A 15394-nucleotide genomic window follows, 5' to 3' on the forward strand; every position below is an offset into this window, starting at 1 on the left:
AAAGAGGTAGTATAGCAAAAGACAATTCCTTTTGTAAATAACATTATAAAAATAACAGAACTAAATGAGAAGGAACACTATAGATATGAGCTTACGAATTACTTTTTAAATACTTTTTCTTTCCAAATGTGAGTTAAAATATAACAGGCCTTTTGGACCTGTCACAACGTTCCCAATACCTCTAGACATTATGAGGAATCTTTATTTCTACATCCAAAGGATTCTTCTGGAATCTTAAGGTACGGAGATAAAGGTCAGGGATCTCTAGCCTGATGCTGCCCTGCTTCTCTGATTTATTCAGCTGGAAGAGGGGTGGTGGGAAGATACTTGGAGAATGAGCTAGATTCCTTGTTCCAACTTGAGCTATGTAAATATCATGAATTAGGGTTGCAAAAGACACCTGCTTAGTAGGGCTTGCATGGCCGACCACATCACACATATTTTGTTCTTTGCATAGCTCTCTGAAAAAAAATTCTACTTTTCTCAATGTGTCAATAAAGATCTTTGAAAGGAACAGACTTAGATTTCCAGTTTTTCATTTTGTTAGTAGTGAGGCCTAATGTGCTCTTTTTAGCAGCAACAAGCAGCTTCATTTAAACTGATTACTTTGGACTGAGTTAAAGAGAAATAGCGGGGCTGGCCCCATGCCCGAGTGATTAAGTGTGCGTGCTCTGCTTTGGCGGCCTAGGGTTTTGCTGGTTCAAATCCTGGGCGCAGACCTAGCACCACTCATTAAGCCATGCTGAGGTGGCATCCTACACAGCACAACTAGAAGGACCTACAACTAGAATATACAACTATGTACTGGGGGGCTTTGGGGAGAAGAAGAAAAAAAAAGAGAAATAGCAATAGTACTCTGGCCAGCCTTCAGATTCAGACATTTGCAAGAAGCAGAGAAAAGTTCAAGGGCTAGGAACAGGGGAGAAAGAAAAGACCTAATATGACAATTAAATAAAACTGCAAGTTAGTAACAGGGATGCTCATTACTGACTGAAGAATAAAGTGATCAGAGCAATTCTACGCATTAGCTTTTTAAAAAAGTTCAGGTGGATGAATTTTTGAATGAAGCTTCTGATTATTCTGGTTCCAAGTCTTCCACAGGTATAAATGCTTTACATTCAGCAAATAATTAATGTTATTATATTTTTAATCTTAAAAAGAAGTTTTTAAGTCTCTGGTATTGGTATGAAGTTATTATCTAAATAGTCTCAGTATTATTGCATAACTAGAATGTCACCTTTTTGTTATCATCTTGAAAATTCAATACGTATTACCTTGACACACAAAACCCTTGAGTGACTTGATATTCATAGATAAAACTGTGTATAGGTTTAATTGTCTTTATGGAAGTTCCTAGAAGCAGCTGAGCCCAATATCAAGCCACCAAGTATTAAATGACTTTACCAATTTCAATAAATGCTAAGACTGTATTATAATCTGATTATAAATCATTATCTAGCAGTGGATAACTGAACACATAGGGTAGCTTAGAAATTTGCTATTAGAACAAGAGGAAGCCCACAGGAAAGAAGGTGTAATAAAAATCCTTGTTCACTCATTTATCGGGAAGAGAAATCTCAATCAATTCTGCAAGGAATTTTCAGTTTTTAATCCAATCAAATTTCCTAATCTTTCTAGTGACTGGAAGCAGGTTAGGAGTGAGAGGTAGTGGAATGAAGATGAGGAATTCTGTTTGTAACTAATGACACTAAAAGCCTGGGAAAAAGATAAAACCCAAATCACCAAAGAACATTCTTTCCTTAAAATGTTTTCAAAATAAATATGAGACCAATCTTTAGAACAATGTACAACCATGGATAAGTGAAAGCCCTTAGGAAGGGGGACATTTCGGATAACTCTTGAATCTTGTATAATCAAGACCCAGGAGAACTGGCTTGTTTCCAGTTTCCTGGCAAAAGAAAATGCGGGATGGTAGGGTCTGACATTTCAATGTTTTATCTGAAACTATGAAATAGAAACAACTGTGCAAAACATATGACTCAAACAAAAGAAAACCCAAATGTACAACTCTGAAAATATGCGATCAATGTTTAATATTCTGAGGATTAAGTAACAAAATCAAAAAAGATTTTTTACTTGACTAGGTTCATTTCTTCTGAATTCTTCTAAGAGTTAAAAATGAACTATCACACTTATTGATTTAGAACCATCAGATTTTACTTCAGGAAAATCTAATACCTTTCAAAAAGTTATAATTTTAATGTTAGCACAAAAAATTACTTCCTAACATTTCATTTTAAAAAAACTTTTCCGCAGCCAAAGATTCCTATTTTTGAATTACAATACTGCAAGGCACATACAGAACTCACCTCCTTCAAAACACACAGAAGAAATACTCCCTGAAATATAATTTTAAAATCCTTAAACAATTATAAATACTACAAATTTAGCAATTTTTAGGTAAAAATGTTGCTCCTATAGGATCATGCACCTTTCTTAAAATCATTCAGCACATATGTATAAATAATCCTTTTTTAAAACATTTGTATTTGAAATGCAGATACAGTGATGCTGAAGACAGCACTAAAACCTGAAAAGTACTACAGCTTGATACATTTTATGTTATTGCCTTCATTAGAGACTGTATCATCTCTAGTATTTTTCAAAGACTTGAATTTAATAATGGGATAACTACATAGGAAATAAAGGGTTTTCCTTCTTTTTTAACAATATTTCCTTCACTTCTAACATTAATTCTTTTAAAAGATGCTAAATGAATTATATTTTTTCTTAATAGGACCATTTAAATACCTCTACTAAATTTAATGCAGCTTAATTAGGGACCAGGTACACATTTTCCTCTGAAAATTTTTGGTCAAGCATATCTATCCACGAAAGCAAATGGAATTTTAAGAGGTAGATTTTTTTCCCATGATGCATTTTGTTAATAAATGTATTGTCAAGAAAATTAAATCAAGCACTGAGTGTGTTTTCTTAAAGTATAAGGGTCTAATGAAAAGAAAAATAAAAGATATGATATGGTATTTGTTACAGTTTGACATTTTAACAGTCACGGTACTGGATGTTTCGTGACCAGTGCATTTTGGACTCTCGGGATCAAAACACGAGTCTGCCGACTGTATTAAATCCTCCGCCGCCGCCTCCACCAGTTGGTCCGCAGCTTCCTGGCGGATCATTGTCGTCAAATCCATTGGGCCGAAACGAACAGGAGGCAGATGCAGCTTGTAGGGCCCGGGCTCGAGCATTCAACTCTTGTTCCTAAAATTAAAAGTAATTTTTATACAGTGAAAATCCTAAATACAACTGATGGGTATATCACCTATATAAATATTTTAAAACTGCCTTAATCCTTAATAAGCATCCTTCAAATTTCAGTAACTAAAAAATTACTGATTATACTAATCCTTACCAAATCTTACTAAGGTAAGTATGTAAACACAGATGGAGCAAACAAGATAGAGAGCAAAATCCTGGTGAAACTCGACAGAACAACAGATCCTAAAGGCTGTTCTGTTTCAATAGAGAACACTCTGTTTCAATACTGCCTCACTTTACAGAAGAGGAAACTGAAGCCCACAGCTCTAAAATTTCTCTACAGAAATACTACAATTCTTGCAACACTCATCAACACAAATAGGAAGAGATTTCTTTTCTAATATACAGAATGTAGAGTTCAACAGTTATGACGATGGATTATCCACTCTCTATCAAGTGGGGCTATTTTGGAAGTGGGTGATTACAGTAAAAGGTACAAATAATGAAAGAGGACTGAATTTTTTCTACCCTTTCCTTAGAATACTTCTCAGTAAATAAAAGTAAGACAGATCTCAAAAACACTGCTAAGGAAAATGGAACCTATCTCCTTAAAAATTTTCCCTACCAGATTATTACAACTTTTATCAGGAACCACATTTATCATGTGCCAGACACATATTAGGTCCTCAATAAATATTAATGATCTCAGATTATAACACTGTAAGGTACTTAGCCACAAAAGGAGCCAATGTGAATAAAAAATGACAAATTCATTTGGAAAGGTTTAAAACTGGATTCCAAAACTGGCACAAACTCCTTGGAAGCATATGCAAAACATTCTGGCATGTGCTCATCTTTCTGGGAAAGGGTCTATAACTTTCAAATGAGGTGGATGTCAACAAGGTTTAACAGTCACTGGTAATAGCGTAACTCTTAATTTGTTAGGCAGAATCATCCTGAAGAACTTTCAAATACAGTTAACATTAATAACAGAAACTGTACTATTTCCAATTTTCAACTGAAAGCCCACTTACTTTGCTCCATCCAGCAAGGTAATATTATAATTTCTAGCTAATTTTTTTTTAAAGATTTTATTTTTTTCCTTTTTCTCCCCAAAGCCCCCCGGTACATAGTTGTATATTTTAGTTGTGGGTCCTTCTAGTTGTGGCATGTGGGACACCGCCTCAGCCTGGCTTGATGAGCGGTGCCATGTCCGCATCCAGGATCCAAACCTGCAAAACCCAGGGCCGCCGCAGCAGAGTGTGCGAATTTAACCACTTGGCCACGGGGCTGGCCCCTCTAGCTAAATTTTTTTAGTTAACTGTTCTCCCCCTTTTATAAGACGCCCAATTTTTTATTATGGGGAAAAAACCCCAGGCTTATCCTGACATCTATCCCTCATATTATAGATACCTTGTTTCTCAGTAGCATACAGTGACTGCTGTGTGATTCCCAATACACAAATGATCAAGTGTCACATATTTCTATGGCTGAATGTGACCTTAGATAACAAATCCTTGTAACAGAACGACCTAATTAACCCTGATAGGGCTTAGAGAGGCTTCTAAAATATAATTTGCAGGATATTTCTCAAAAACATTTTTTTTTCATTTTTCTCTGTCATTTACAACATTTATAATTGCTGTGCCCTCTGTATAAGGTCTAACTACACAATATTTTTCAGGAGATATATTAATTTATTCTTCCATCTGTAAAATTAAAGCAAGAATTACAAATGTTTTATAGATAGAAAATAAAAGCCATAGATAAATCAGAAATAGACACAAAAATAAGAAACAAAATCCTCTGCTGTAGCTCTATAATTTATTAAACTATCTAAACAAGCAATGAAAATATAACTCTGTGCCTAAGAAACAATATCTGGTTTCAGGTACAGATCATGTTATCTAATGAAATAAACAAAATTGAAGGAATGGGCAAGGTAGAGCTCAAGAATTTCTGCTCCCGAAAGACATGGCATTTTGCCTGGACTTTGTAAAAAGTGCTTTCTCCCCAGAAGCTATTTTGAAGGACACACAAAACACAAAATTAAGTGAATAACTCCACTGCTTCTGAGACACCTGAAACCTATATTTCAAGACACAGAGCTTCCCAAGAAAGTAATATTCCTTTTTTGCTTTCTTACCTATTTATATAAATACATGGCTGACAGAGAAAAATGTATGATACTCTGTTTCAGAAGACAAGCTTAAAAATGGGTAAAAGTAGGGAAAATTCCTTTCCATTTTATTTCTCTTAATACAGATGAGAAAATTGTGTATAAAGTCAAAAATTAGGATTCTCACAGAATATGCAATTTATATGCTAATTTTTTATCAAGTAATAAAGTTAATTCATATTTCAGTAGTGGACTATAGGTCTATTCACAGAAAGGAGTTACTGTTGCTTTGGGACAAATAACTTTCAGTATATTTAGATCTCTCATTTAAGTAAATCTGTTAACATGAAATTAATTCATCTTTTATTTTTCTTTAAACTACACAGATATAATGTATACTCTCTGTATGTACGGCAAGAAAAAAATTAAGACATCAAACTACCACCTTTTCCAAAGAAACAAAGAAAAGAAACCTAGTAAGAAAGGAGAGAAGTCTGCCTGCAGTTGACGTGGGACCTGTGGGACAGGTGATATCTTCACAGTGCACTGGTGGTGCAACTTACACAATCTTTCTCTCACTGGATTTTAACCAAAAGCATAATTTTTGTAGTCCAGGCGCTAAAATAATGGAGATACTCCTAATGGAAGTTGGACTGAGGTGAAAGAAATATATGGAGAGTAAAGCCTTTTCCAAAATTTACTTTGAGGTCCACAATTTGTTTTGCTCTCCTGTGTGTCAGGCTATGAAACAGAGTAGAAAATGATTTGTCATATAGTATTTTCTGCCCAGGCTTTTCAAAACCACTAATCTTGCCAATACTAGAAACAGCAAGAGTTTCTTTCTAACACTTGTAAATCTAGTTGTGACTTTAGTAAAATTCAAAAGTGGAATCCTAAAAAAAGCTTGCTAAAATTATACAAGGTGAATTTCTAATGTGATTGTAAAGTATTAAAAAAGAAAGCAGCTCCCCGGATATGTACTAAAATGGTAAATTCATTTGCAGTACTGCTCAAAAGTAAAGAAGCTCAAAATGTTCAACTCCACATCCTTACTTTTACTAAAATTCAATTAAATTTTTACAACTGTTTTATAAATAGATACAATGCTATTTCTTAGAGCTAAAGTTGTATTCTAGACTTAGCAATCCACTATAAGCCATTATTACTATTAAATAGGCACAAATTTTGAACTATACCTAAAAAAGCGAATGTAAAAACAAAAATGAGAGTAAGAAAAACATATATATACACACTCTCTGTGCTCAAAATGAAAAAAATGACAGCTGAAAACTGCTGTATACAAAAATCTCAACATCACACACTCCCCCTGCCTGGCAATTCTGAGAACGTGTTTATCAGTAACAGAAGAAACAACAGTCTCTGAACACAGACTTAAAACACCAGAATGATTTGGTTAAATAGTATGAGAAACATCACAATTCAAACCATATCAATTACATTATTGTATTTAAATGTAAATAATACAAAATATAAATATATTTAAGTTTCTAATTAAGAGTTGAATATTTATTATTGTAATTTGCTTTAAAAAGGCACTTTGACAATTAAGCTTTAATAGCCTGTCTTAATACAGGTAAATAAATACCTTAACGCAAAACTTAGCAATATCTTTTCTCATTAACAATTTGCTAATCTGAGACTTAAGATAGAATTTAGAACTGCCCAACACTGAAAAACTGAATTAACAAAGTACATAATGCTTTTCTTTTATAGTGACAAAGTACATAATGCTTTTCTTTTATAGTGACAAAGTACATAATGCTTTTCTTTTATAGTGACATATGGGCCTTAAAACAATAGTAAGAATGACTCATCACACTCAAATATTGTAAAATCAGGATGCAATGGGGTAAATGGCAAGATAGAGAAAATCATTCAGAGTTAGGCTACAACAGAGTTGTTACGGTTGTAAGAGCTTTTAGAATTCCAATCACGGAAATTAGAGTAGTTTATAGTAGTTTTTCATCTTTTCAAAACTCATGTCTCTCCTTTGATAAATACTTCACCCAATCATTGATATATAAATAATCTGCATATTTCCAAAAGTCAAGACTGCATTAGGCTTTATTTTCTATGTTATATAGTACAGAAAATTTCTATTTCAACCCAACCTTCTTACCCTCACTCCACCCCTCCAAGAGGGACATGGCTGAATACATTCCATTACCTTGACTGTAAGCCTTCTGATTGGATAATAGAATCTTTGGTAGTGAATCAGTTCTAACAAATATTCTGAATTTCTAATTTTTTTCCTCTAAAGTTTATTATTTTTGTGTCACTCTAAAATACCACCATATCCCTTTAAAAATGTATCATGTATCATTGAGCATTTTACAGTAAATTTGAAAATGTCCTTCTAAAAATCAGCACCATAGTGGCCTATTTCTTCTCTTATTCTATCTGTATCTTTTAAGAGTTTTGTGACTTTGTGTGAAACACAAAATTTTTAGAAACTTATCTAAACTCATAAAATCACTTGGACTACCCAATTAATATGCCTACAGTCTCACCTATAATTACTGCTGATCCTTTATGTTGATAGCAAGTTGGCAGGCTTCAAAGAAAAATACTTTCAGCAAGATCTTCATTAACTTTAAAGTCACTAACTCCTTGCAAAAAGTATATTTACAAGTAAATTCAGGTGATATGAAACTTTTATTCCATGGCTTTTCTTTACTAATTGTTCTATCATCTCCTTGGTTTTATTGCTCAGGTCCTTCAAGAGTAAAAATGTCCTTGCTCTACACAGTCTGCCTCTTAGTGTTCTTTATCTTATTCACCTGAATGTCGATAAACAGCCCTTCAAATATTTATACAAAGGTCTAGAATGGAATAAACACCAAATTTAGCAGTTGTTTCCCCAGGCAGTGGGACTGAAGAGCAGAGGGAAGATACTTACATTTTAGTAAACTTGCCATATTTCTGTGGAATGACTTTATAATGATCTCATCTTTTGTAATTAAAAACAAATAAGGTCTTCTATACTGCAACTAATTGTGACTTTTCATAATTAATTCATAACATTAGAAAGTAAGACAATTTAGTTATGTAGGTTGAACCCATTTCATATAAACTCAGACTCAAATTTCAAAATCACCACTGTAAATTCCTTAAAAATGTAGACGTTAAGCTGGATTTCAAAATTAGGGTACTCATTTAACCACCCGTTAAGAGTTTAAATATTTTCTACAAATGATGAAGCTTATATTTCCAACTTACCTGTAAATAGAGTTTATTGTCTTTTGTTATAGCATCCATAAGTTCTTTCTGTAGAGGTGGGTCTCCATTTACCCAGAGTCCACTGGTTGAATTATTAGCACTTAAACCATTAGTGCTGTTCTGTTTTTTATACAAAAGCACATAAGCTGTGTCCTTTGGAAACCTACTTGTAATTTTCTGGACTGAATGAAATGAAGTAAACGTCACTCTGCTATCATTAAATAAAAACCATTCTTTTGACATTTCCTTATTTTCCAAATCCTGTTCAATAACTGCACTGGGACTATCTCTTCCTAGTAAATGACTCCGGGAGGACGCTAATGCCAGAGTTTCAGACTGGTGGCACACCTGGTATGAGGACTCTGAACCTGTGATGTTTCTGGCATAAGAATAGTAATGCCCACTTTCAGAGGATATACCAGAGTGAACGACAACAGAACTTAATAGATAGGGCACCAATCTGGGGCAGCAAACTTCTTCAGTTCCAGAAGGCTTTAATTTTTTAGCTAGGTTCTCACTAATATCAGTGAAGTCGACATCTATAGACCAACTTTCTGACAATGAAGAGAAAGAAGTAGTTCTTTTAACTGGCAACTCCAAAACCAGTGGCAGTGACACATTGTCTAAAATTTTTCTTCTCACATGATACTTCTGATCATATGAAAATCTCAGAAGAGTAAGAATAAGGTATTCAGGTTCCTCCGTGATTTGCATAGTTTTCTCAGCATTCTGCAGAGAGGCACAGTTTTCACAATAATATTGGTTGTCACCAGTTAGAATCTCTGGAGCCAAAAAATAATTTAGTAAGTCAGTTACAGAAGGTGTGGTTTCACCTCCTGGTTTGTGAGGTACATCTTTATTAACAAGAATCTTGCTAGATTCATTAGGGACAGAAGTGTTTTCAGTGCAGCAAAACTCATCAGGAGGACTGCCTACCATTCTTTCATTCACAGCTGAGTCACAGACAAAGGCAGCTGTTGCTGGATTATAAACTCCCAGTTCTTCCGAAGGACCGGGGACACTGGCTCGCAGTAGACCACCACCTTGTGTATTGGGTGATAATGCTGGATCTTGAAAAGACAAGTTTTCCAAAGAGGAAGGACAAAAGGCAAGTGAAAGATCCGTAAAGGCTTCCACTTTTTGTGAGGTACTCCTGCAGTTCAAACAACATATGTGAGTCCGTAGTTTTCCACCAAACATTTTTTCTATTAAAGTCTTCTCACCATCACTTGTGCAAGGGCTCTCTGTTAGGAAAGCTGCCTTACCGGCTACTTCCTGTAAAGAAGTTTCACTGCACCCCAGACTTTCAGAAGGCTTGTGTGAGGACTGAACTTTCAAGATCTTTTCTTCTTCATGGAGCCTGCAGGACAGTATATCATTATATAGCTACTTCACTTAAGTTTAAATGTCATTTCTATTTAAAAATATTGATGGCTTAAACAGTCAAATTATTTTTATCAAATATAATGCTTAATTTAAAAAATCAAGTTTCTCCCTTTTTTCAATCAAGCAGAATATTGAACAACTGGAGAATGTAGATTAGAAGAGAAGCCAGGGGCTATTACTTCCCTATAGTCTTATTACATTTTCTTCATACTGCTATTTTATAGCACTTATTACATTACAGTTAATTATATATGTCCATTAATTGTCTGCTCTACCTGTCTGCCTGACATCTCACGGAAAGCCTGGCACACAGAAACCATCTGACATATCCTCAGCTGAATGGAAGGAAGATCGCACATGTTGAGCTCAACTAACTTTACTAGTCATTCATATCACAGAAGGGAAGCAAACACAAGGAGATACAAGAAGAGAATAGGTTTTATTAACGGAGTGGTAAAGACAATAAAATATACCAAACGCACTCAAGTTCAAACTGGTCTAAAGAAGCAGCTATTAAATTTTTTGGTCTCAAGACCCCTTTATATTCTTAAAAATAATTGAGGAACCCAAGAGCTTTCATTTATGTAGTTGTATCTATCAATATTTACTGTATTCAAAAACTGAGAATACAAGTAATAATACATTTAAAAACAATAATAAACTCATTACATGTTAATTAATATAAACAACATTTTTTAATGAAAAAGTTATATTTTCTAAAACTAAAAAAATTTAATGAGAAGAATGGCACCATTTTATATTTTGCAAGTATTTCAAGTATCTGGCTTAGAAGACAGCTGTATCCTCATAGCTGCTTTGCATTCAATCTATTGTAATATGTTGTCTTAGATGAAGCATATGGAGAAAACCTGGCCTCAACTATATATACACAGATATGTAGTTGGAAAAGGGAAGACCTCTGAAAGTGATTTGGAAACCCCTAGGGGTCCTTGTACCACACTTTGAGAACAGCTGGTCTAAAGTAAGAAAATTTAAAAAAGAAACCAAATTAAGAACAAAAGAACACTTAAAAAAATACAAGGAACGCAAGGTATTTTAAAGACTAACACTTGAAATATGTTTTTAAAGGTAAAAACAATATTCTGTAGAAATAATCTGTTATGAAAGAACACAATTCAAATCATAACTTTAAAAATACTTTTTACCTGTCTAGCAGAAATCTGAGGTATTCAGAACAGTCCTGCTGAGATCTAGGGGTAAACCATGGAGGTCTGGAAGCCTCAAAGAATATCCGAGGTGCATAAGCTTCTCTCTTTTGATATTAGTATAGAAAATACAAGGAAGTGATTCTCACACTATGAACCAAATAAATGAAATCTCAATATATGTTTAATAAAGATTACTTAAAATTACCTTGTGCTTAACCTTTACTACAAAGTGCCAAACATGGAGGAAGACAAAATTAGTTCGAAATCAATTTACGTAAATTTCAATCATAACTTCTCATTTTGCAGATGAGAATTAAGATCTAGAGAAATGATGTGACTTGCCCAAGGTCACACAGCTAAATTAGTGGCAGGGGGAATTACATCAGAACCCAGGTCTAACTCTTAATATAATGCTCTTGGCATTATCCCTCTATGATAGTCATGTACTTGAGTCCACAATTTTTTGAAAAACCAAATCTGAAAAAGATATGTTAATGAATATATATTTTGGATAAAGTAATAAGGGGAATACTCTACAAGGGCCATGCATACATCCTTTAGGTGAATATTTCCTAGACTGGGTCCACACGTCATAAATATACAGAATGTGAGCGCACTGGTTAGGGACCTTGCTGATTTTATTTTTTTTAGTACAGTGGCAGTTTAGTGAAGTGGTTGTTCTTTGGGGAGCAATCTAGACTTTGGAGCAATCTAGGTTCAAATCCTAGATTTTGCCACAAGAAAAAAAGAACTGAAAAGGCATCTGAAAAGATGTGATTATAACTTGAAAATTTACAATTCTTCCAATATTTTGGATATTTGTGGTATATAACAGAGAGTCCTCAGTTAAGGAAAACTTCATTGAAATAGGACTGTTATAGTACTTTGAAGGAAGGAAGTTTAGAGTACTGCTTGAGCATGGGCGCCAGAGTCATTTGGTCTATATCCCAATCTTGCATGAGTTTGTATGACCCTGAAAAAAGGTAACATGAGCCCGTTTTTTCATCTGTAAAATGGGAATACTACCTTATTAACTCACAGATCGGTTTTGAAGATTAAGAGATGACACAAGTAAACCACTTAGCACAGGAGCTAGACCAATTTAAATGCTCAATAAATGTTAGCTTTATTAATTACAAGAAAAAAGCCTTTTCAATTAAAAGGAAATCTGCCTACCTAAAATAATTCTTTTTGGCCTGCTATCAGACAGGGTCTTAACTCTGACAGAACTTTAATTAGGTTCTCTTGTTAATTCTTTTCTTTTTCTCTTGGGAGCATGGAAATCTCCTAAGGTTTTTTCTAATAGTTCTGATTTAATAAGTTAATATAGTATCTATAATGTATTCATGTCTACATGTATATACGTAGATACATATATACATACATATTACATATAGTATACAGTAAATATAGACTAGTGATAAAGCAAGTGCAGAAGTTAATTTACTAGGAAAGAATGTTTGGGAGTTGGAGGGAGGAGATTTCATCTCCCTTGGTCCTGAGATCTAAATTTAATTTGTGAACATAGTTCCCCTAGATAGAGAATAACAACATTATCCCTTTGAGTATATTAGTACTCATAGGCCATCACTATCATCTAATATGTCAATCCAGTCTTAATTCTTTCCATTTAAGAAGTTATACTTGAGATACTTCTTAGCTTATAGAAAGGAAATAAGGCATTCCTGTCAAGTCAATCCCATCAGTTCTGAATCCATCTTCTCTTCTGGCTCTAATGACCTACTCCTTTAGACCTCTGTGAAACTAAGACAATCAGAGTAAAACCAGAAAATAATAATATGTATTATTTATAAATGGTATATATTATTCACACGCATTGCTCAAAATTTACAGTTCCTTGAGCATAAGGATTCCTCTTTGTATGCTTATCAGACTGTATATTGTGTCTCTCAATGTCTGCTGAATGAATGAATACATACTATGTGTGATTTTCTTGCCATTAGTATAAATTCATTTCCTTGGATTAATTTGTGGACATAAAAGATGAGCACAAAATTTTAAGCTCTAGAATGTAATGGATGAACAATTCTTATTGCAAATAAAATAAACGGTTCTGTTTATCCATTACGTTCTAGAACTTAAAGTTTTAGTCACAATGAAAGAGAAGGCAATGTGCCACAAAATTATTTTAATTGTTCATTACTCTGAAAATCTATCAGTCTAGTACCTATAAACTATTAAAGACATATTTAAAAAGATTTCCTCATGAATGAGCTTATTTACTGGATAATCAGATTTTACCTGTAATAATTAGAAAAATAGGTCAGCATAATATTCATCTACAAGAATGGAAAGTAGGAGGAAGAAATAAAAATTTAGGGCATATCCTGGTTTTAGGCAGTATCTCTTTAGCATTTCTAAGTGGATTTGTTGTGTTGGGTGAGATATATATTATTTTATCAATTAAAAAGGTTCACCAAGTTTGGTCTAATGTGAAATTTAAAGAGTGTTATCAATGAAGTTAACATATACATATTACACATATTTACACTTACCTGTGTATGAGCCAAAAAGGCAAAAAGATGCTGTAATTTTTTCATTAGTGAATTGCACCCATTTAGATTTAAAGATAATACTTGTCTCCTGAAACTGAAAGTGAATAAAATATAATGATTTTTGTGTACATATGTTCACCCACATGCATTTCATTAAGGCTAAAAGGTAGTTAGTTCAAGAATATATTATCCTCAAAGTAAAACTTCAGTTACCTGATGGTCCTTTAGCTAGCAAAGTTACTACCTACAATGTAGTGAAGAAGGAAGGGGAGAATGATGTTAAATGAAGACTTATTATGTGGCCTGGCAATGGCCTATGTGCTGTTACATATTATTCCTATTTTCTGAATTAGCAAATAGAAACAGATTAAGCTATTAATTAATAAACTAAGTAAGCAACTTTTAAACACTGCATGAAATTAAAAAAAATAAGCTGTTAACAAAACATACTGTAAAGTTAGAGTGACTTAAAGAGTGTGCTACTAGTACAGGATGCGAAAAGGATAAACTATTCAAAAAATAGCACGTATAGGAACAATTGGGATCTATTTGGGAAAAAATGGAGTTAGATAAGATTTTATACCATTAGAAATGCCATGTAGGAGTAATGAGTTAAAGTACAAAACTACTGAAGTATTTTTTTTTTAAAAGGGGAAATTTAGAGGGGCAAGGCTTCCTAAAATTCACACACTATAAATGAAAAATAGCAGATCTGACTACATAAAATAAAAAACTACAAATGAAACACTACAAATTTGGATCACACTGACTAGAAGAAAGCATCTAACAAAGGATTATCATCTAAAGTATATTTAAATCAATATGAAAAAGAAAAGACCCAATAGAAAGGTGCACAAAGAAAGCAACAGGTTACTCAGAAGAGAAGCACAAACGAACAAAGAAAATAGAGTGGGAAAAATTGTAATGGTCAGCAAAATGCAAATTATGACAAAAAGACATTTCTCCCCAGATTGGAAAAAATTTTAAAGACTGATTATCATATGAAGTACTACTAAAGGTATGAGGTCATAGGTACCATCACATACAGTCATGCATCACTTAACAACGAGGATCCATTCCGAGAAATGTGTCATTAGGTGATTTTGTCATCGTGCGGACATCATAGAGTGGACTTACACAAACCTAGGTGGTATAGCCTACTACACACCTAGGCTAGATGGTACTGATCTTATGGGACCACTCTTGTTGTACATGAGGTCTGTCGTTGACCGAAAGGCTGTTAATGCGGCAAATGACTGTATGAGTATGCAAGTTCAAATGCTATAGTCTTTCTGAAGAGCAATTTGGCATACCCTGTTCAGAGAATATCCTCTACATATGCATATGAGCAGAGAGATGTGAATTATGAGCAAAACCACCTAATGCTCATCGATAGGAGTATGGTTAAATAAATTATGGTATACCCATTTACTCAGAATGACATAGCTCTTTCATTGTCCTAACATGGGAATATGTCCAATACAATTAAAAGATAAAAACAAGTGGCTGGAAAAGAATACACAAATAAGATTTTTCTATATTTTTTTAAAAAACAATGCATTTGTAGATAAAAACTAGATAAAATCTTATAAAAAAGGTCTGGGACAATGCACACAAAACTGTTAACAAATTACCTTTGGGAATGGGAATGTCTAATTTTTTTTAATTAAAAAAATTTTTTTTATATCTGATTTTTGTTTTACATACTTCTAGATTTAGTTTTTTTA

At 33.7% G+C, this 15394-nt stretch overlaps 1 protein-coding gene across 2 annotated transcripts in view; it reads right to left on the reverse strand.

Moving 5' to 3' along the window:
* Positions 1-2031: 2031 nt before the first annotated feature.
* Positions 2032-15394, reverse strand: part of USP38 (ubiquitin specific peptidase 38) — a 31368-nt gene continuing 18005 nt past the window's right edge. For both annotated transcript variants that reach the window (XM_070608936.1, XM_008531588.2), the window contains 4 exons: positions 13668-13761; positions 11149-11255; positions 8597-9956; positions 2032-3240 (listed from right to left, as the gene is read on the reverse strand). In XM_070608936.1, coding sequence (XP_070465037.1) covers positions 3079-3240; positions 8597-9956; positions 11149-11255; positions 13668-13761 — 1723 coding nt within the window. In that variant the 3' untranslated portion in view covers positions 2032-3078. The remainder of the gene's footprint in view (positions 3241-8596; positions 9957-11148; positions 11256-13667; positions 13762-15394) is intronic.

This window comes from Equus przewalskii, chromosome 2, assembly GCF_037783145.1.
Source record: "Equus przewalskii isolate Varuska chromosome 2, EquPr2, whole genome shotgun sequence".
Taxonomy (NCBI): Eukaryota; Metazoa; Chordata; class Mammalia; order Perissodactyla; family Equidae; genus Equus; species Equus przewalskii.